Source organism: Pyxicephalus adspersus, chromosome 3 (assembly GCF_032062135.1).
Source record: "Pyxicephalus adspersus chromosome 3, UCB_Pads_2.0, whole genome shotgun sequence".
Lineage (NCBI taxonomy): Eukaryota > Metazoa > Chordata > Amphibia > Anura > Pyxicephalidae > Pyxicephalus > Pyxicephalus adspersus.
The window spans coordinates 26,588,885-26,612,757 of record NC_092860.1 but is presented as its reverse complement, the minus strand read 5'-3'; the positions used below and the strand labels follow the sequence as shown (position 1 = coordinate 26,612,757).

At 36.2% G+C, this 23,873-nt stretch overlaps 1 protein-coding gene across 1 annotated transcript in view; it reads right to left on the bottom strand.

Annotated features, from left to right (window-relative positions):
• Window positions 1–303: 303 nt before the first annotated feature.
• KCNH4 (potassium voltage-gated channel subfamily H member 4) overlaps window positions 304–23,873 on the bottom strand; it is a 135,200-nt gene continuing 111,630 nt past the window's right edge. The window contains exons 15-16 of the mRNA XM_072404032.1: window positions 7,773–7,849; window positions 304–6,833 (exon numbers count right to left, since the gene is read on the bottom strand). Coding sequence (XP_072260133.1) covers window positions 6,210–6,833; window positions 7,773–7,849 — 701 coding nt within the window. The 3' untranslated portion in view covers window positions 304–6,209. The remainder of the gene's footprint in view (window positions 6,834–7,772; window positions 7,850–23,873) is intronic.

Here is a 23,873-nt window from a genome sequence, read left to right as displayed (position 1 = left end):
AAGCAAGTATTACAAAGGGGTCTGTATTACAAAGAAATCAATCAATGTAATAAAAAACCTGCCTGTGAGGATGTTGTGTATGAGTACCACTAGTTGGTGAAAACTTAAGGTGGTTTCTATAGAAAATATATATATATATATACATATATATATAGGAGCATCTGTATTTAAACACATGGACCTGGAAGTTTCTCCACCAGGAAATGTTTTAGTGAATGTCAAATTCATCACTTTATAAATAAACCCCAATGAGTCAGGCACATTGACATTTCATCCTCCTGCACACACACTTTTATAACGCAATGACTAAATCAAGAAATTTTTACATCATCCATTTGTTCGACAGTTAAAGTCTCTCCATTTCTTTAATGTAAAAATAGACTTTTTATTTCACTTGAGATATACAGCGTCAGGCTGTTTATATAAAAGCACATGCGGATGAATAAGAGGCACGTAATTAATGTTACATTCTGAGATGCTGCTCTCCCTCCTGACACCAATGCAGCGTTAACGGTTTCCCTGCCTCGGCTAAGCAGAATGTTATAATGAATTAACATTTCATCTGTAAACAATCCCCACATTATAGAAATACTTAAGAAAACCCCGTGTGGTCTTTATTGCCGTCAGTTTTCCTTATTGTAGTCTGCAAGCCTCAAGTTGTTTTTAAAGGGAAATTAAATAATTATAATCCATAAGAATTTTTGAATATGCTCTGTAGTATGACATACATTATGATAACTAAAACAGTCATATCGGTCTTTATAAATATTAGCGCACATTATATGATGTAGCTTTTCTAATTATTTGCAAATAATCATATCACAATGTGTAGAGAATAAACATTATTCAACTAATATATGGTATTTAATTGATTACTAAAAGTTCCTTCCTAGCACTTACCATTACCTTAACGTTATTACAAAGTTTCTCCTCTGATTCAAGATTTGTTTAGTTTTTAAGTTTTCTCTTAAAACAGCTATTAATTTAGTGTAAAAAACATACATACAGTATATAAATCTTTATTATAGCCTCATAGTTTCTTTTTTTTAGTTGACAGGCAACTAAGATAGCTGATAGACAGCTAAGTCAGTTAATAAGAAATAAGGGCAGGTCTAGGAACCACAAGGTAGTCACATAATGCATAATGTTCCACATTGTTTTGTGAACCAAGGACCTCTGCTTTCTTTACCTATAATAACTTGTATAGAAGTCAAATAAACAAGAATGTTATTTGGAAGCCATCTAAACATTTGTGGCTATTCCATTTGAATGTGCAGTAATTTTACCAGTCGTTTCAACGTAGCTGGATAATAAAAATGAACTGTGCAACAATCTTAAAAAAAAACCTCATCTGTTGGCATATTAACTTTTTTGTTTTTTATAGCTGAGATCCATAGCTTGTACTTGGAGATAAGTTATTCAATTATTGCTGTAATTTGTTATTATGTTTTATTATAAAATGGTATAAATTAAATGTTTTCAATATCTTCACTGTGAAATTGTTTTAAAAGATTATCTGGAAAGTATATAAACACCTTTCACTTACCCTGGCAAGGGCAATATTATATGAACATAATATATATAACAAATTAATATGTTTGTAAGTGATTTACAACTACCTCTTTAATTTGCTTTGCTGAAATAGATTGAAGCCACTGCCACAGACATTTGATTAGTTCTAGGAGCATATACAGCAGCATTTTTGTCTTGGCATGGTTGACATTAATGAAGAGTTCAGACTTAAAGCAGCCCTCAGGGAACCCCATAGGAAGCAATAGAATGATAAGATGAAGCCTGTGAATTACTAACCAGCCCATCCTTGTAAGTACAAAAAATCTATTTGCTAGATAAATTCCATAAATAGATCCAATGAGTTATACCAACCCTCAAACCAAAATATATTATTTGTTCCACATTACCCAGATACCCTGTGTATCCTGCTTTTCCTAGTAAATATTAAAAACTAATATTATTTATACAGATATTAGTACAAGTACAATGTCTATTGCAAAAAAGTTCAAATTTTTGGAATTTTTGGAAATCATAAACAAAAAGGATAAAAAAAAATTAAATACTGTATACTATATACTGAGATATAACTAGAGACATTGATAACTATCCTTTGAAAAATTGGTTACTAAAGGTCAATACACTGTAAAAGATTAATTTGGGTATATATTTGTATGCATTTTTTTAGCCAAGTTGTATTGCACAATATAATTTCCCTTTAAAAATGTGTTTTAAATACTGAGACAGTGGGAGCTGCAGTAAAAAATGCTTTGGTCCCATGGTCGAAGTTTTATACCCTCACTGTCCTCAGTAACAAACACCAAGGACTTTTGGTTTAGCAGACATGGCAGTGTGGTTTAATCTGTGATCCAGGGATTGGTGCCAACAAATATAGAAAATGAGCTCACATCTCTCAAACATATTGCTGACATGAAGTTCTAGACATAAAAACACACAGCATGAATTCATAGTTTTGAATAACTTAAGACCTTTCTATGATGCGTAGAATTGTGTACTTATAGAAATAAGGTATCAGGTTGAAATCTTGGCCAGGATTGTATCTGCATGAAGTTTGTATGTTATCCCCATGTGTGGATTTCCCTGATCTTCAGTTTCCTCCTACATCCCCTGTTCATGTAAAAAAACATACCTGTAGGTTAATGGGTTTCCCAGCATAAAATTGGTCTTGTACTATGTCCCCTAAAAAAAAACCTATAGTGGGGTTAGTGACTTGACTATGAAATCTTGGAAACTTGAACAAGGGATCAGGGTAGACATAGGGGGAGTAAAAAGCATGCCACTATGCGAACGTCCCTGACCCTTCTAAGCCAACAGGGTCCCCCCCAGTGACCCCATGTCAGTTCACAAGAGGGGGAGCAAGTCATTTCTGCACAGGCGCCACTGTTGGCTACGTCCACCACTGCAAGTGATTATATAGTTTTGACTGACCAATGCTGGAATTTGGGGTGCTTTGAACAGACAAATGATTGCTTCTGCATACCCAATCACGTGCTTTGAAAGTTTACAAGTAAGCCACGCTTAAGCACTCAATTAAATATACAGTACAGTTACCCAATTAACCATGAAAGCACACAACTATGAATTGATAAAAATCTTCTAGCGTTCTTCGGGGAATAAAGCTCAGCACACATCCAGCTATGTCCACTTATGAACAATGTGTGTTAATTTTACTGTATCTTGGAGGACAGTGATAGCCTCACAATCTGCTTGCTATAAGGAGTAACAATTATGGGTTATAAATGTCACACTTTAGAAAATGTATCCTTACTGCAGGGTGAAATATAACTATAATAATGTAAAGCTGGATGAGTCTTATTTGATTTGGGTTCTATGAGTATTCACATATTAAGAATAGTTTAAGTAATGTTGGCTGTGTGAATCAATAAAAATGTTGCAGAATTTAGAAATCTTGGCATTTCATACTACAGGATCTAGGGCGCTTCATGACAGGATGTGCTAAGAGATGTGAGGTACCATTTTTAGTTCATGCAATTTATAAAGTGGTCAGATAGCATGCAGCAAGGCAGTGCATTAATTCCGCTCACCCAGATACTGTGCTAAACCAGACAATTTGCCAGCTCTCCTAGTGCACAACTCTTTAAAAAAATATCTTCTACCATATTCTTGGGATTACCATCATCTGTTATCTTTTACTAAAGAATTAAAACAATTCTACATCCTGTTCTGTATCTGCATACTTGGCTGGAGCCCAATTATTCTCAGATGGTCATGTAAATCCTCTTATGACCTACATAAATTAACACAAGTAGTTTATCTATAATACAGTTGAAGGTGAAAAGCGAGTTATTCATTCACCTTTCCGTGAACTACACTCATTTTAGTCTCAGTTATTTTATAGTTCAGTCATTTGTTAATCATGAAAGGTTATGAGAGGCAAATAAGTTTGCTGTGATTAATCCTCCTACACCATTCTTGCAATAGCTAACCTGTGAGAGGGGTAAAGAGGAACTCTGCTTAAAGCTAAGATTTACTATAAAAATTATAAAAATACAACCTCTAAATCTTCTATTAATAACTTTCTAATAATGGCATTTTAAGAGGACCATGTCATCAATGCAGTGCTAAACCACAGGATAGCTTTGAGCACTGTAGATGTGATAATTAGTTAGTACATTTTGCCTATTCTTTCATGTTCAGGGATGGTCAATCCATAAGTGATATTTTAGCTGCAGGTTGAGGATGGTGGAGTAAGTCAATCATGGTTTTATAAATATAAAGTACTCTGGGGGGTTCACCATTCCCTGAGTTACAGGTTGTGTTCCCATCTACTTTAGAGTTTTAATAATTCTCATTTCTACTACATAAAAAAGTACATTAAAATTTAGGAAAGATAAGTACTTGGCTGTGGTAGGTATGCAGATCTCAGAACTCACTAATGGATTCTATTAGATATATAAACATAAAAACATAGCTGTTTCATTCTACCATATTTTTATATTTTTTGTTATTTTACCAGTTTAGGCAGACTGATCTTTTCTGAATTTCTTTAGGCGATCAACACTGATTTTGTGAAGACAGAATTGAATAACACGACTGTGCTCCTGGAGGGCTGAAGTTAAGCTCCTGTGGGCTAAGCTAGGTCTTGATTGTTATGGCAGCAACAGGGAGTTGGGCAAAGAATCTCTGCAGGAAAACCCCTGCTTGGATGATTGAAAGCTACAAAAAACATTTTTATTTATTTATACCCTTTGAGTGAACCTAAAATCTAAACTCCCTTAAATGTAAATTTTACCAAAGAGAATTATCAGTTATTTATGTATTACTATTATATTTTAAGTGCAAATTCCTATTTTGAAAGAAACCTGTAAAAATAGCATTTAAAATCCAGCCAATAGGACTGCTGCAAGTTTAAAGTCAATAATAAGAAAAAAATCAATAGGATGTATTAAATAGGATTGACAACTATAATATAAATACTATTCAGTTTGCCCTATGAGCCATCTTTGTATTTTCTACAACATATGGCCATTTGCCCATGGTTAAAAACAATAATATATTGTTTATAGAAGTAAGTCAAAGTTTTCAGTCGACAGCCTTTGATGTAAAGGCTAATGCCACCCAGTACTAGTTTGATTTGGTGAGCAATAGTGGCTATGGTAGCCAAATAGCTTATTGGGAACATAAGTAGTAGGTAACTTGTGCAGAATTAAGTGCCTCTTGTGTCAACTACTAGATCAGCCTTTCAAAACTTTTTAACATGGGGGAACCTTTAAGTCTCAGCAGAATAACATGTTGGTCATTGGGATGATTGCCCCCTACGTTGCTGGTCAGTGGAAGGAATTGACAAAAAGATCATTGATGTCAATGGTAATTGACCTGGGAGGTCCAAATTGCTCATAGCTCAAGAGACCCTTAGAAACCTCTGGAGGAACCTTGGGGTTCAAATGAACCCTGGTTGAGAAAGAACTGCACTAGACCATAACAAGGGATTTGCTCATCTTTAACTTTATGAACTTTCCATTTAAAGTAATATAATCTAATATTGTACCTGACAAGGAGTTCAACAAAGAAGCAATATACCACCATTTGGGCACAACAGTAAACTCCTATGGAAATATTCTAACAACTTCATACCTAGCAGGGAAAAAAACCCAGGATTGTATTCAGTTTCCTGGGTATTTGTCACCAATTCCAATATGGAAAAAACTGTTAAAATTGCTTTAATAAGCAATTTTGTTGAGAGTTAAATCTAAGTGTTAGACTAGTTCTTTAAATGATAGTAGATGTGCATGATAGAATAGAGAACATTGTGCACTATAAAAATATTTGGGTTCTCTTGAGCTGGACTCATCTGTTCTGAACAATGTAAATGCAATGGAGTGCTGGGCAACATTCAAAAAAAATGTTGCTGCATGGAAGCAGAGTATCTGAAGCATTAAATACACTACATCAATGACCTTCCACACCAGTAGTACAAAGGCCTCTTATCTTCTACTAGAGCACGTAAACCTTCCATCAAGCATTATCTGTAGTTCAGGTAACTTGCTAAGTACAAGGATAAACATGCATCTAGCTATTAAGAATATATTCTAGAAATAACGTTTGGCTTCTTGTGCTTGCTTAAAGTACATTTTTGACATTTGTTCCTCTGGTTTTATTGGGTCTCATAAAGCAGCAAGTTAAGAATGTCTCTAATCAGCTGTATGTTATTGGTGCACTCAAGTTTGTGGTTTTGGGTCCCTACTAGAAGTTGATTGAGGTGCATCATTCTGAATAGTAGTAAAAGACTGGACTGAACTCAAAGAAGTCATAGTATGAGTTTGTCGGCCCATGCCTGGAGGTCCAGAGACTGGTGAACCATAGCTAGAAGTCTTAGGGCTTGCATTAGCCTCTTCACTCTGTTGTAGTATCCTCATCCTCTCCATCTCCCCATGTGATAATGGTGTCCCTGGAGAGCACATGGTGTTAGAGGGAATGTAGCAGCAGTCCCTCACTGGATGAAAGGACTCCGAGTCTGTAGGGCGAGAGCAGGCATCTGGTGAAACCCTTGAAAAGTGAACTTGGTTGTAAGGAATATCCGAAGCCATAGATCCATGTCCAAGGCTCCTGGGCATGGAGGATTCCTGCACCAGGTGAAGCGAGTGTGGCATAGGATAGCTGGGTCTTGGTTGTTGCTCATTACAGCTCATATGCCCTGCAGGAGGAGTGGAGACTACTTGGACTGTGTAGGGACAGGCCAGCGGTGGGTTGTACTGTTGAGCAGCTAGCAAGGCTTGTAACAAGCGCATCATATGTTGCAGCTCCTTACTGAGTTGCGAAACTTCCTGGTTTAGACTGTTGATCTGCAAAAATAAAAATATATTTTCTTATATTCATGTACAATTTGTTGATGACATGCAAAGAATAAAAATGTATTTAAATCCATGTAATATGTGGCACTTATTTTTTTTATAGACGTTCAGATATTTTCTAATGTATGGTAAACTATGTCGGTATAGAGAAATTTTTAAGTTTTATTTTTTTGCACACACCAAAAGCTTTTAAAATTGAAACTTAGTATTGGCCCATACAAATTGCAATTATTTATTTTGTTACTTTCCAAATTGTCAATTTAGCTATTGTTCTCTATGTTGTGAAACAAGAAGCATATACACACTATAAAATGTTTGTGGGCACTTCTTGAGTTACCACATGATTGAGTTATTTTCTGTATACTTACATCTGTTTTGTTTCTGAAGCAGCGATTTTAGGTCAACATATAGACTAATGTTCTACAACTAATAAAATTGTGCTTTCCAATTGATCAATTGCTTCTGAGGTTCAAAGGGGAATTTCAGTAACATTTTTTGATCAACGTTTAACTAAAAAATTTTATTCTAAACTCCCACACTTGCATATTATCAAGCAATTCAGAATATTCAGAAAGCTCATCCTCTTGCAAAATTACCTAAATAGGTTTATTTTTTTTTATTTTGTTGAAATATTGGGAAGAAGGTAAAATGCATTAAACAAGCAGTCATGTTTTATGTTATTATATCTTGTTGCCTTGCTGAAATCCAGGTTATAACTCCAATTATGAAGGCCCCTGCATATATCTGATAAGGTTGCTGCAGCTAAACAGTTCCTGCATGACGGCATGAACAAACCATTGTTGCATTGTTAGTTTTTCAATAGAATTAAATTATGCATTGCAAGTTTTAACTCCTAAAATGACAAACATGTTATTTTTTAGCAGGTATACATTGATGGTTCGACAACCCAATGTGGGGTTCATATCTTACCTCCTGATTTAACCTGCATATATTCTGCTTGATTTCCTCTGCTTCAGCTGCTAGAATTGGATTTACTAGACTTATACCTGATTCAGAGGAAGAAGAAAAATATTAAAACATGCATTTTTACTTGCTTGATGCAACAACATTATAATCTACCAAGCATTACAGATTATCATAAACAACTGTTATATCCAATTTGCCATCTAACCACCAGAAGAATTGGATGTGCATGTTATTTTCTTGGCAAAGTGATGAACAAAGTTTGATACAATTAATAGTAAACAAGAATATCTCCAATAGGGATACAATGCTGAAGATTTTTAAGGAAACCTATAGAAAGAATGAAAGCTAATGTATAGAACTATATATATAATACTAATATATATTGTGTATATGATTATATGTATATATATATATATATATATATACATACATACATATAATCATATAATATATTTTAGAATTATGTTACTAGGTAGCTGAAAGGTAACCACAGCTTTGTGTACCCCGATCCCTAGTATTTTTATAATGCAGCAGCCAGGAAATTCCAAACTTCTGAACTTCTTTTATACCTTACAACTTTTGAAGGAAGAGAAATACTTTCTAGCACAAATAAGTAGGAGTGCCATAACCCTGCCACGTTTCTTAATTTTGTACACCATAAAAGATTATTTTTGCAAAAATTGATTGGTTAAACCAACAAGGAATTTTATTCCCAACTACTTTATATTAGCTCATAAGTGTCTATACAACAAGGATGAGGGGCAGGAGGACTTTATTGTTCTATTAGCTGTCAAGTGTCATTTAATGGCTCAAGGTGAGTTTACACTTCCCTAGTGCAGCCATTTGGGTGCCCAATCAGCTCATCACTGCATTACACAGTAACATTTTCACAAAGAAATAAAGAATGTCATTATCCAGAAGATATTGTAGCACTTGGCTAACAATTTCAACTTCAATATCTCCCAGCTATTTTTTCTAATTCTGTCAACGAATTAAAGTGGTATTTTATTTTTTTACAATGGCAACTCTGGAGGTGATCTGTAGACTGATGTTTGAGCCTAGAATCTCCCCTGCAGTCTTCTTTCCTAAAGTGTAATTGAATGTTTGTGTCAGCAGGTTTTTCCATAAAGCACCAGAACTAATTACCATGGGAAGATTCTTCTACTTAGCCAAAAGTCCTCGATTCTTCTACTTAGCCAAAAACTCCAACTACATCTTCAAAACCACCAATTAATAAATAAATTACTAAATTTAAAATGCTTTCTGATCCCGAGACTATAGAATCCATCTATCCCAGGTGACATAGGGAAAATTGAGGTACATAGAATCCTAATGCCAATTTGTTAAGTACTGCATTCCTTGACAACACCCATCCTTATTATTCACATCTGCCATTTGGAATCTCCTCTGCAGGATTGATATGAACCACCGCACCCCACCCCCTATTGTTCACTAGACTTTCCTGCCCTTCTGACCCCACCACCTGTATATTCTATTTCAATGTATGGAGATTATTTTTTTATATTTTATTCGCAGCTACTTCGATACTTCCTAAATTTAAATGTTTATGTTTGTTTATACCTTGGTTAACTGGAAATAAAAAATGCATTCTGAATATTTTAAATGAAACTATTTTAACACAGACTTAAAATCTGTTGTTCTAAGTGAGCTTTTTCATAGCTGGTGTGTTTGCACAGCATACTTGTGAAGTCCCATGCTCAACATACAGGACTACAACTTGCTTAATATGGCACAGACTTACCAGGTCCAGGAACCTGTCACCATTGCATCCCTCGCTGTCTTTGCCACACTTTGGGTCTACGGCAATCCTCTTCATCCACTGGATAGCCTTTGTGCGCAGAAGTTACATTGTCCCCAGCACCTAGATCAAGGATGTCAAACTCAGAGCCGCGGACCACATCTAGCCCACAATGTAATTATATTTGGCCCACAAGAAAATACCAAATGTCTACTAGAGCTGGCCATCGTTAGACAGTACATGCACCGCTAATACTACAAATCCAAGAATGCTCTGCTGGCGCGTCAATCAGGACCCACAAGGGCCCCCTCTTCTGTTGACATTCATTAGCGACTTTCCTCAACTGTATTTTTTTTGGCATGTGATTTTGTCCAAATTTTTCATTTTGGCCCACTGTGTATTTGAGTTTGACACCCCTGGTCTAGATCTATTTTTGGCAGTGCCACGTATGGAACTGAGATCTACACTGTATTGTAAATGTGCTGTACAGGGTAGAAAAAAGAAAAACTCACTAGGGGCCAGGGAAAAGTTTTTTTGGCAAAGGAAACATTTCATCTACTAAATACCTCTACTTCTGGGTGACTTTTTGTTTAGGAAGTTTAGGAACAAAAGAGACCAATCAGTGTTGCTGCAGTGCTGGAGGGAGGGACAAGTCATAGCTGTATTACTTAAAAGCGGTAGAGAATATTAGGTTTTAGGGTTAACTGTGCTCTGTAGCAGAATGGTGTAAAATTACACATCATTTGGCAGATAAAACAACTTTAAAATGGAAGTAAACTAAAAAAAAAAAACTTGCTCACCTTTACCTTTGCAGATCCATCAATCCCTCTATAGGTTTCCTGAATCTTTCCCCTTCTTCCGCCTTCTTCGTACATCACCCTATCTCGTACTGCGCATGCGCAAGATTGGGTGAGGTAGATGGGGAAAAAAACTGAGATTGGCATTTTTTTTACCCCACTGAAGAAAAAGCTCCTTCTGCGCATGTATGAGATGTATGTATGAGGCATGCACAGAAGGAGCAGCCAGAAACCTTTTATGTAAGGTAAAAATGTTAGTTTAGGTCGGCTTTAATATATGTATTGTATTTTGCCAGAATTCAGCTTTAAAAATCTGCAAATACATTTTCAAAAGTCCTTAAAAAAACATAACTGAATTAAATATAATTTTTTTTGTCTTTGGAGTTTGTATTTTCATGTATATTGTTTGCTAGAAAATGAAAGGTGCAATTCAATATCAAAATCCAGCTTTGACATTTTTAATGGTTATGTAAAGCATAAGGTGGCTCAGCTGGATACTCTGGTAAGCACAATCATTTTAACATACAGCAGAAGCAGCTGCTTTCTTTTCTTTTTTTTTTTGAAGATGCAAAGGCATTTCCCTGTAGTGGCTTCTGTCATACTTATAAATTGAGAACATCCATTTACTTTGCTTAATTAGCAGAGACACTTGAGATTGTTAATTTTCTCATTGCCACACTGAGTATCTCTAAAGCGGGGAAGCAGGACAGATATAAAGAGGCTTTTAGCAGGCACTGCTGAGTCATAGAAGATACGATGGCAATTGGGGGCTTTATTTTTATCTTCAAGTTTAACAATGTTTTATCCTTTCATGACATTCATTTTGATCCTGTGCTTTTTGCAGTTTGCCGCTCTGATTTCTGATGTCTGCCCGCTTCCAGCCAAGACCCTGGACACTTTCAATATAGCAATGACAGATTTATAGTATTATTTCTCTTTTAGAAATATATACTCTCTCTCACTGCAAACAATATATGTGCTTCACCATTGCCAGATCCAATATTATACTACTAGGAAGTAAACCGCATACAAACTCAAAAGTCAAGTTTACTTTTAATAAAAAGAGCACTAGTCCACCCTTCCAAACCTCCTCTATCTAAATTTAGCTAGAACCCCATACTCAGCTGCTTACCTACCACAGCATAAAATCTTTCTCCAATACTTACCTCTTCAGGGTACAAATCTTTTTCAGGACTATCCAAGCTTGCACTGTGCACCTATATAAAAATTAATGAAAAAGGTGGTGGCTGTCATTTCAAGTTATCTAGTAGTAGTCACATTCAGATGGACATTCACTTCTTGTAATGCTGAAGACATTTTACAGGTATTCAAGCCGCTTAATTAGTTCTGAAGAAGCAGCTTGAACAGATGTGAAATGTCTTCACACTACACCACCAAGTCCATCTGATTGTGACTAACTACTACTAGCTAATCAATGGCCTGGAAAAATTAGGTCATTTCAGTTAAAATCAACACTATGGTGGGAGTTTTAAAGTTAGTTTAGGTTGAGTTTTTTTTTGCACATGTAGATGTCCTTTAGACAGCCAGTAAATCCAAGGGATTAAATGAAAATATTCACTAGATATGAAGTTCATGAATTACTCCTTAAATATAATAATTCAATTTGAGTATATATATATATTTATATAACAAATCATTAATAGGAATCATGTGAATTTACAGGTGATTGTCATTACTGAACTTTCAAACACATGAAAACCTCATAAGAAGGAACCAATGATCAGGTTTGAAGTTTTGTATTAGAAAAGATACAATTACTATAGGGTCGCACAGCTGAAAACATTTTCTCTTATTTTGATGTTTGAATATTCCAATAGAGATGAAATATTTTAATCTGGATAGGTGAGTGTGGGCTTTGCACTTGGGATTTAAATACCAATCATGCACCATTTCTGGCACTGTGAGCCCACTTTGTGGTGACTGTCACTACAGTGGGTAGTTTTGTGCCCCAATGGGGTGAAAGACCAAAGTTGTAACTCACACAGAGGAGAAACCAGGTAATTATTCTTCATCTTAATGAATAGCAAGAACCTGCATGCCTTTTGTTTTACCTGGAATCAGAATGGTATAAGGATATTACCTTAAGAACATAAAGCACCCTCAAGCTGCTCAACCTGACATTTTGGTCAGAACTGCTCAACTCCCTGCCAATTTTTTTTGCTAGGACTCAAAGTCATTTGGAGTACATCTAACCACACAGGGAGTACCTCCCTTCCAAGAAAAATGACCACGGTAATCCATTGTATAAACGGTCTCTGCGCATCCCTTGAAGAAGCCTATTGGTGAAACGTGTCAGATTACGAGACGTTTCTCCTTTACCGTTTAGGGATTTTTGTTCTAGATGATTGGTCCTACATCCCGAGACATTAATGGGAAAGACCACAAAAACCTATTGTACAATGCCTTTATATGAAAGTTATGCCTTCATTCAATCTCTTACTCACAATATAATTTTGATTTGCCCCACAAAACCTTAGCTTTTTTTGCGTTTTTTTCTTATACTATGTTTTAAAGGGGACGGCTCCATCTTTAATACATGTGAAGCCGGATTAGCTATACCTTCTAGCTTTAAAGAAAAACAAGTTGTACTCTTCCACATGTTTTGATGGTTGAAGTCAGTGGAGCTTCACTCATTAACTAAGCTACTGGTAAGCCTAGTTACTATATGACACCCAATGTAGGGGAAACAATAGATGCCTGACTGTATTTCCCTGCATCCCTGAATTACAGTAAAAGCCATGTGCCCATATAAAGGGTAGTCACAAGAAAAGGATGGTGAGCAACTGTAAGACCTCAACCTGCTGAATAAGAGATAAAATGAAATATTTCACTAGATATGAAATTCATGAATTACTCCTTAATTATAATAATGAAATTTGAGTATATATATACGTACAGCTACAGAAAGACACAGCTACACAATGGGTTTTTGATTTTTGAAAAGTTGAAGAAGAAAACTAAAGAATCTGCTTTGCCCAATTTTGGCCTCAGTTGAGTTTCAAATGTAGCTTGATTGTTTGATGTCCATCTCTGCCCTACTGTATTAGTTGGACACTTTTGTGTCATGATCAAAAGTCTCCGCTAAACCTTCACCAACAGCCAGCCCAGGTGGAAGGCTTCTCTGTAGAGAAAGTCGTAGGGTAAAAGTATATACTGAAACACAAAGACACACAGGGCATACTGCAAATCCCTACCCTATAGTGGCACAATTAAGTGTAATTCTAAGGGATTTATGATGTTAGCAGGGGAAAAAAGTAGGTAAAATGCAATTCCACATATTTAAATTTTTAAAAAAGGTATTGGACAGTTATGCATTTCCCAGGAGGAGATCAGGAAACGTTTAGGTTTTATTGCATATAGCTGAGCTTTAATATTAAAAAGAAAGCTTTATTAATTTTAGAATTATTTGTTTTAGAATTTAATCTCAGGAAAAGAAAGTACCTCTAAAATGGTTTTCATTTCAATTTATTAAAAACCCTCCATTATTTCTTTAATAATAATTAATTGATGTTTAGAAGTTTTTAGCATTGCTATTACAGAAGAGCACCATTTAAAGGACAAATGTTCTCAGATATCTTCTAACTGTATATAGGAACCCTGGATTAATTCTCGAAAAAGTGGTAATGACAACTCATATGCTATTCTTTGGATGACGCATTATGAAATAATTACATAAAAAGGGGAAGTATGTAGCAAGATCCCTTGCATTAACTTTGATTAGAGTTTATATTATTTAAATTTCCAGATACATTTTTAGACTCTATGCACACATTGCTCCCATTATATCTTTTATCACAAACTGGTGAATTTTGTTTTAATTGTATTACTCTTGTAGAAAAGACTTCACCAGTGGCTCAATAGTTTATTTATTACCCCTATGCTTCTATGTGGAGATGATGAACACTATACTTCAATCGTAGTGCATCTAGTTCAATTAATTAAACTGATGCTTTCTGTTAATAAATGGTATTCCAGGCAGCCAATAAACTAAAGGTTCAGTCTATCAGTCTGACAATATGAAGGATATAAGGTTATAAGGTTAAGGTATAAGGATATAAGGAAGATGCCCTATTTAATAAACTTTTACTGATGATTCCACCATGGAGAAAAAACATTTGACTAGTCCAATTCAGGACAGGAAAGAACTCGTTTTGAATGTCCAGTAAACAAGGTAAGGTTGGTGCTTCCTTTTTTAAGTAATATCTGTAACTCCAACCATTGACTGGACAACTAAATAATCTGGTAAAAGCGAATCTTCCTTCTTAGGTCCACCATCTTTCATGGATCTGTGCTGATGTATCCATGAACAACCGATGAATATCTGGGTGCAGTTTGCTTGTTCACCCCCTCCCCTCTCTATAAAACAGAACATGTAGATTGAGCTACCAATGCTTTCTGATCAAGACAGAAACTGCTTAATTCAGTTGACTCAATTAATCATTTTCTGAGTATTTACCTAAATTGTGTAATCCCTAGTATGATGACAGACCTCTCCATAGTTGGTCAGCAGAAGAGCAGCGTACTTGCCTGTGATGTCCAACTTCCACTCTCACCCTCTAGGCACTTAAGCTATGTACATATGTCACATTTATGTCCCTGGAAACAATTTTTCAGAAATGTTTCCAGAAACAGTGGAAAGAACAAATTTTGTAAGCACAGTGCTTGTCAGTTCCATGAATAGGAGAGGACAAGTGGGAGGCAGCAGTCGTTGTTTAGTGATCCATCACAGCAGTGTGTATGCACCCAACATTTTCATTTTAGTCTTTCATTTCACAAATTATATAACATGTGTATGTAATTTTAGTGTTCTATAAATAAAAGCAAATTAATCTGCATAGTAAAATAAGGCACAGACACATTTTCATTTTAGAAGATGTAAAACAAATTGTCATTGTTAAAAAGGATCGGTCAGCTGGTGATTTTCTGTTTACAGTTCCAAACACATTGCTTATACTCTATTTGCTTGAAAAATGCCCCATAGTCTAGTACTAGTTCCCTTTCTGGGTGAAATAACATATAGCATGATCAATATGTAGATAAGAGACAAAAGGAAAGGCTTTCTACGGCAAGAGTTGATGTAATATTCCTATTTTGTATTGAAGAGTAATCAATACTAAAAAAAGTTCAACTACTTATAGCCAAAAAAATACAGAAGAGTCAAAGTGACCATGTTACAAAATTTCCATATGGTCAGATTACATCAAAGGTATAAGTACTCATAATTCCCGACGCGTTTTGCCATATCGGCTTCCTCAGGGGACATCGCAAAGACTCATATTGATGATAACTTGGTTCTGTAGAATCTTATACTAATCTCAAAGGTTAGAAAAGGTGTGTGGAAAAAGATGTTAGTAGGTAGTGAGCAAGGAAATGGTTTTAAAATCATTTGACACAATATCCTACAGACTGTTGTTGTGCAAGTTAAAATCTTTAAACTTGGATAATTCCATCTGTGGTGTACCCCAGGGTTCAGTGTTGAGACCCTGACATATTTTTCTATTGATAAAGAGGTTGGGTTTTAAAGTATCTATTCTGCCATTGCAGATGACATCAAGTTATAGTTCCTAAAAGATATCTCCAATTTACCAGCTAATCTGAATAAACAATTACATGGAAAAATAGGCCTAATGTTGGTAGTTGTTTATATAATCATATATTCCAGGGAAACCTTTTTAACCTTAAGAAACCCTTAAAATAATTTTCAGGTCACAGGGAACCCCTAATAAACCAACTTTCAAGGGTTAGTTGGAAAGCCTCCAAAATTGGTTGCCAAGCGAAAGAATTCTACAGTGGTGGCTAGAATAACATTTTTGTAGACAACTAAAATTTTTATTTATGGTGCTGGCTCTACCAAGTGGTGTTGGCCCCAGAGCTATGCAGGGATCATTATACTGGATATCAATCAGCCACAGTTTAAGAAGTGGAAGAATTTTCCTTTTGGCCACATGGCATCCATTGGAAAGCAGAATCAAGACTCGCTTCTTGCACGTATACACACACATCAGTTTGCAAAAAAAACAACAGGAAATTTTGCAAAGATTATCAAATGACTTTTGTGGAAGTTATAAAGGCTCTGGCCAGCTGTACTGCACTGAATTGGGCTGGATTTTATGCGATTCCATAAGCTGGTGGATGCAGCTGATGGGGCAAACTCTTACGACTGACTGTAGATAAGATTAGAGACATCTGAATAAACTAGCTATCATTACTACTGATAAAGAGAAAAACTGATGTATTACAGTATCTCATAAATGTGTAAAGCCACAGTATGAATGATGTCAGCTACATTGCTAGTTGTGGATAGGTAATGCTTTTTACGGTTGTATGAAATTTTATAGCTTTCTATGACACCATTGGAGAGCTTCCCCTCAATGTAATTCTCCCAACACATCTCTGTTTTAACTAACGAAAGAAAAAAAGATTAACATATATACATTTAAGACTTTTTTAAATGTTGGGTAGGGCATAAAGGTGCTAAAACTCCTGTGAGATTTGTATGGCTGTCTACAGCCTTGTTGGGAAATTCACCCTTTTTGTCCACCATTGTCACCTGTAAAGAAAGCTCTTTTACTGCTTTCTAAAATAAATGTTCATAGCTGAGCAAAAATACTTGTACACACTCCTATCATCTCTCGTCTGGACTACTGTAACATCCTCCTCTCTGGTATTCCACTAACCTGACTCTCTCCTCTACAATCTATTAGGAATCCTGCAGCCAGACTCATCCATCCTTCCCTCCGCTCCTCTTCTGCTGCATCTCTTTATGGTTCTCTTTATTGGCTTCCATTTCACCTTAGGACAAAATTTAGGCTCCTGTACTTTGTCTTCAAATCCCCCCACAGTTCTTGTCCCACTTACCTTTCTGATCTAACAGAAAAATACTTCCCTAGCTGCTCTCTATGCTCCTCCGATGACCTACTATTGACTATTGACGCAAGGCTCCAAGACTTTTCTAGTCCTCCCCAACTCTCTGGAATGGTCTTCCTCGTACTATTGGCTTGCTTCTACTTTCTGCTCATTTAAAAGAGCACTCAAAACCCATCTTTTTAAACTTACCTACCCATCTTCTTCTGTCTTTTGAGAACCTCACTACTTCCCACCACTACATATCTCCCCTCTTATTGTGTGTTACTTCCCCCACCTCCTAGATAGTAAGCTCTTTAGGGCAGGGTCCTCTTCTCCTGTGTCACTGTCTGTACCTGTCTGTCATTTGCAACCCCTATTTAATGTACAGCGCTGCGTAATATGTTGGCGATATATAAATCCTGTTTAATAGTAATAAAAAATAATAATAAATTAATATTATTATTTCTCATTATTTTATCACTACCACAAAGAAGTTTTCTTCTGGCTTAATAAAACTCCCATTTAATACCAACTCATGTCACAAAGGAGTTCCAAAGTTCTATAGGTTAGGAGAGTAGCTTGATTTGCAGCTTGCTTTATTTAAAACCTTGGCTAGCTAAAAAATTAAATTTATTGATTACGTGAAAAGAAGACTTAGAACCCTGCATGCTTTCTGGATAGACGAATAATGTTGTAGTCAAAATTTGGTTTACTCATGATTGAACATTGATGAAGATTAAAATAATTTTACCTTAAGAAGGGATAATCTTGTTATAATCACCCTTGATTACCACATCTTCACAACCATGAGTTTAGCAAATTTGCAAACTGTAATACTGGAATTATAGTACTTTGCACTGTAATTTATATTGTGATGTTTTGATTTATAGTTGCCTTATAGGGTTTTTTTTTGGACACGTGATTATTTGGATGTATTCAATGAGCTTTAGATTATACACGCTGAGCATTTTTGTAATATATATTAAAAACGTTATATTCACATAAAACAAAAATCTATTTTTAAAATGTGTTTTTTTCCAGACCTTAATAAACTAGTAAAAAAAATGTAGAAAAACCAAATATGCATTCTATTTAAGAAGCACTAAAGTTTGAGATAAACTTTTGAGAATTGGCTATTAAACTTACAATACCAAAAAAATCAATATAACATAATGCGTGTGCTAAATGTAGCTGATCGATGCTATAAAGCCTTCAGTGATTTGAAAGCTTAGTTATTGACTAATAAAACTAGAACAGAATGTGAGCTAAAGTACCATGTGTACTTAGGCGTATTGACCCAAAAACGGGTCGTATAAGGACTGTGCTGTACGCAGCTACCAGGATTTAAGAGTCTCTCAGAGACACACTAAAATTACCTACTGAATAATAATTTGTAATGTTTTACAGCTATTACTCAATTATGGCTGAAATTTGTCTCCAAAAATTTATATCTAAGCACTTATGGACCTCAGTGTGCCCTTATAATGACCAAAGTGTGAAAAAGTGGGCTTGGCTATCTCAATATTTCAAGGTGTTAGGACTACTGGTCAACCTGGCCATTACATACATAGCAATTCTCAGTAATCAATCATTTTGTTGCTTTTAAAAGCTAAGAGTACATAAAATTATATCAGCTAGCATAGATTTGTCCAGTTTTTGCTTACAGTTTCAATTTATAATAAGACATTAGAAGAAATAAGAAAAAGAGCACCTTTACCCATGGGGTAAGTTCATTAAAGAAATTTAATTTATACCTTTAGAAAAATAAAAAATCAATCTACAAAGAATAAACTATTTAGTCTAGCGAACGGGGTAAAGCTGCTGACTTCTTTTTTTTACTTTACTTTTTACTTTGTTTTTACTTTTCTTTGCACATGATTTGATGTTCCATTCAAAGTGAATATCAAACACATTCACTGAGCTAAGTGAAAATGTTTTTGTTCATTTCGCTAACTAAACAGCCTAAACTCATTTCGTAAATTAACTCCATGGTGTGCAGAGCATATCTTCTATTATCTCCTAGTTCATAATACTTATTTTGGACAAGCTGTACTTGAATGTTTTTTTAATCCCTCTACTCTTGTTCTAATTAGCAATTAATGCATATACATTTAGTGTTTTAAATGAGCAAAAAGCTGCAGCTATTTCCCTGGGCCCAGTAACATGGCAGCAGTATCAATGCATTAGGAAAAAAACTACAAAATGTATCTCAAGAGGTATTGCTTCTTAAATGGGATGCATAATGAGCAACAACTATTATCCTAAGGACAATATGGCAGCAGTCTCAGTGTACAAATAAAAAACTAGATTTTAGATTTGTGCAAGATTTATGCGCCCACAACTATTTGGTTTATTCTGCAATTTCTTTTTGAATGTTCTTGTCATAGGCATGTTTTGTTAGTGCTGTTGGACATGGGTAGCCATTGTCTGGCAGTCATCAGAATTTTCACATAATTAAAACTGTAAGTAAATTATGGAGAACCACAGAATTGTCACAGGGTGATCACAATTTGATATATGGTGGTTGGTGATATCAGCATATAGCAATCATTTTGAGGCTTACTAATAGTAGTTGCCTAGATGTTTTTGGACGAAATAATTTAAAATCAGAATTTCTAATATGCATACATGTAGGTGACTTAGATATTTTCTAAGCTTTAAGATTAGGAAGACCAGAAACTAGTATTTTCTATAGGTAATCCTCACTAAAGGTTTCCTTTTAAAGGGTTTCTTTTATTTCTCCAAAATAAGGAAAAAGATAAAGGTGATTAAACTCAGATCCAACCTGAGTTTATGGTTAATTATTATATAAAAATAAATGAATTTAAAATTCCATATTTAAATTGCATTAAAATCAGTGAGTAAACTTTTGGTTTGAGGAGCAAATGGCATGGAATGGCAGTCCATTTTCCCAAATAAAGAAAAGAGGGCGATAGCTGGAAACAGTATACTTTTTGCAGAAACTCAAACTAATGACATAAAGAGCTGATTGCTGTTTCAGCTTACTAATTGAAACTAAAAAAAAGGAAATTCTATAGATTGTAAGCTCTTCTGGGCAGGGTCCTCTCCTCGTCCTGCGCTATGTCTGTATCTGTCTGTCATTTGCAACCCCTATTTAATGTTCAGCACTGCGTAATGTGTTGGTGCTATATAAATATTGTTTATTATTAATATATTATTAATAGTATGCCCAGCCAAAATCAGTTGTTGCTGTCTCTGCAAGCTGTGGTAGATTCATAATACCACACAGAGCCTTAAAGAATCCCCAACCTTGTAATTTAAAGAATCTGCATTTTAGCTATGCCATCCTCAATAACTTATATAGGGGCCCTGCTGTACCTTTTATTTTCATATTTGTATTATCAAAGGGTTGTTATGTCATGTGGATGCGGAGCCAAAGGGCCAAACATGCACCTCAGTTTCAATGCATTTCAACTTCGAAATTTGGGTGTATAGAATTTGTGTGGGAAAAGGTTTATTCAAAGTAAATTCACTCATCACTATTTCTTTCCTGTGCTATGATTGTTTAAACCAATTGTCTTCAGAAGACGGGATATGTTTGCTTCTTGAGGCACTATCACGCAATCAATGTAATTGAATCCTACTACTAGCCTGCCTACCATTAAATACAGTAATGCCTTTTCTCAGAATACTTAGCTAGATACTTATTACATTAGGGCAGTGGATCTCAGGTGCATTGAGTTTTTGTGTGAACACACGGGTAAATGTACTGCAGGCATTGCCTGAAGACTGAAATGATTTGACAGAAAATACCCTAATTTTAGTAATCCTATAAATTGCTGAATAGTAAAAATGTCTGATACAAAAGGACACAGTTCATTTAGAAAGACAAGGAATTCTCCTTTTTTACATGCATATGCATGTATGATAGACTTACACAAACAGATTAGTGCTATGTCTGCATTTGTATTTGTTGCCATAATACTGTAGGTAGCATGCTGTCATTGCACAGGGAGTGCTTTTTAGATTCATTAAAGTGGACCTAAACTCTAACATCAGACTTAATATAAAACATCTGTTCTCACTTTCTTGCACTGGAATATCAGACCCGCTTAGTGGTGCTGGCTGTGTCAGTTTGCATCCATGAAAAAAAAAACATTTATTATATGTATGGAAGTGGCCATTTTGTGTGTGGCAAATTGACGAGCCATCCACTCCGTAACTCCTTCCTCCTGCACAACCCTCCCTCGCTGCTCAAGCCATACTCTCCAATCAATCAGTCTTCTGTGATTGGTTGGTACTGATGTCATACAGGTCAGGCCACCATCACAAGATATAGAACAAGGACCCCAAATCCCACCACCATATCAGACTCCTACACTGTATCATCATCAACCTCTGTGAAGCCCGTTGTCACCGTTTACCATGTTGTCACCCTGATCCATGAAATACATTGTCACCCTCATCTGTGAGAGAAATCTGTTGTCACCCTCATCCGCGTGTCACCCCCATCCATGGGGTCTATTGTCTCAACTGTGTGGAGCCTCTTTGTCACTCTAATCTGTGTTGTCACCCCCATTTTGGAGCCTGTTATCACCCTAATCTACATTGTCACCCCCATCTATGGAGCCTGGTGACCCCAATGCAAAACCTTCCAATCAGATGTGAAGTAAGTCTCCTTGCTGGGGATCTCAGGAGATGAACTGACACCGGCTCCCCCCCTTGCAGCTGACAGTGGTGGTGTCGGAGAGTGACAGTGAAAAGATAAAAAAGGAGCACCAAACTTGTGACGAAATTGTGGTTCTAAACCACTCCCTTTGCTCTGGTTGGTCAACAAGTTTATTGTTTTTTTCCTCTTTGACTCATGATGTCAGTCTCCTATGAGTGCTTGCAGCCTCCTCCTCATTGCTGGGGCATTGGTATTGTGGCCTAGGGAGAGGGGTCAGAGCAGTTTTTTGACAGTTCAGGAGGGATAAGCAAAAATAAGACTCAGATAGATGAGTATAAAGTGGGCTTGTGTCATCCATAAGCCAAAGTGTGAGTTTAGGTCCACTTGAAGTTAGGCAGTGTAAAGTGCAACATTATTAGTGCATGAGCAACAAATCAGATTTTGTCCTACAACACTGAATTAAATAAATAAATAAATTTGGTTGACATTAGTCATTGGTTTGTGCATTTACATCTAACATACTCAAATTAGTATTCGAATCTGTACTTTAAAAAATTAATTTAAAAAAAATGTAATTCACATTTCTCAAGACATCCTCATTCCTCTGTTGGATACGTCCGCCACTGGTCCCTGGCATCAGTAATATGTAATCATTGATCACTATCATAGCCATGCACCATTTTTAGGATCACAAAAAAAAGTACAATAATTGTAGTAAGCCTGTAAATTCCATCAGATTTCCTCAGTTAGAAGCATTTCTAACTACGAAAAATAAATATTGATTGATCCTGTGGTTTAGAGCTCAATAACCAGTCCTGAAAACCATTACTGAGATTTTATGGCTCTATACATAAAATACTTCCATATAACACAATGTTATGTATATTTCTGAAGAATGATTTTCATGCTTGATGACACAGATTTATATTTGCATTTATATGAGCCCATGAGTATTAACTAGATGCAGATATCATGTCAAGCCATCACCATTAAACACATCAGCTTGTTCAATACTATTGCCTTCTAAACAGAGCAAAGACCCAATTAGGTGCTCTTTTCCCTGCATTATAAGCAGCTAGTGACAGCACATTATGACATGCTTGGATATAAAATGCAGAATATATAGGCAATTACACTTCCGAATCTGGCAAGCTGTAATAATAAATGTCAACAAAGTTAAGGTACAGATAAGAATTGTATCCTGCAACATTGCCAAAGAATGAAAGTATGAAATACACTTCTTGATACATTGCTCAGAGGTGAAAGCACTTCAGACACTTCATATTTGTAGTTTGTTCAACTTCGAGTACAGTACCAAGAAGTACACTTATAAACACCAATAGCAGTACTTTCCCGTATTGTGAACACTTTAAAATACTCCACTCTATAAGCTTTACTATGTAGCTTGAATGAGGCTGCGGCATTCTACACAGCAGAATAGGTTTACTCAAAGCAGTCCCTGAATATTTCAACTTTTATTAACATAGGGAAAGCATTGAAATAACTTTAAGGTCTTCAGGGAACCCCTGCTAAAATTTCTTTATCCACAGCTCACAGTACATTAGCGTGGTGGTCAGTAGGAAGAATACTTCTTTCATTTCTGACCTGTGGGAAGAATATCTCCCTTACAGGCAAAAAGACAATTGGTGTCAGTGGTATTTACTTGGGGGTCACAAGTTGCTCATTGTTCAAGGAACCCCTAGAGCACTGGTCCCCAACACGCAGTCCGTGGCCCACTAGAGGCTCATGGCCGTCTGCCAGCTGGGCCGCAAGAGCACGGAGACCAGCGGTGGTCAGTGGCTTTGGCCAGTGCACCCCCCAGCAGGGTCAGGAGAAGCCCCCCTTCTCGGGGGTCATAAGAAGCTTAGAGGGGCACACCGTCCAGAGCCGCGGACCATGTTCCCCCTATTGATTGCAGGCTCAGGGTGGTGGGCAGGTTATGTCTCTGGACACAGTTCGCCCACTCTCCAATCGCAGGCTCAGGCAGGTTTTGGCATCATGACCTCACTCTAGGGGAAGTTTCTTCCCCTTTGACTGACACCTGGCTCCCC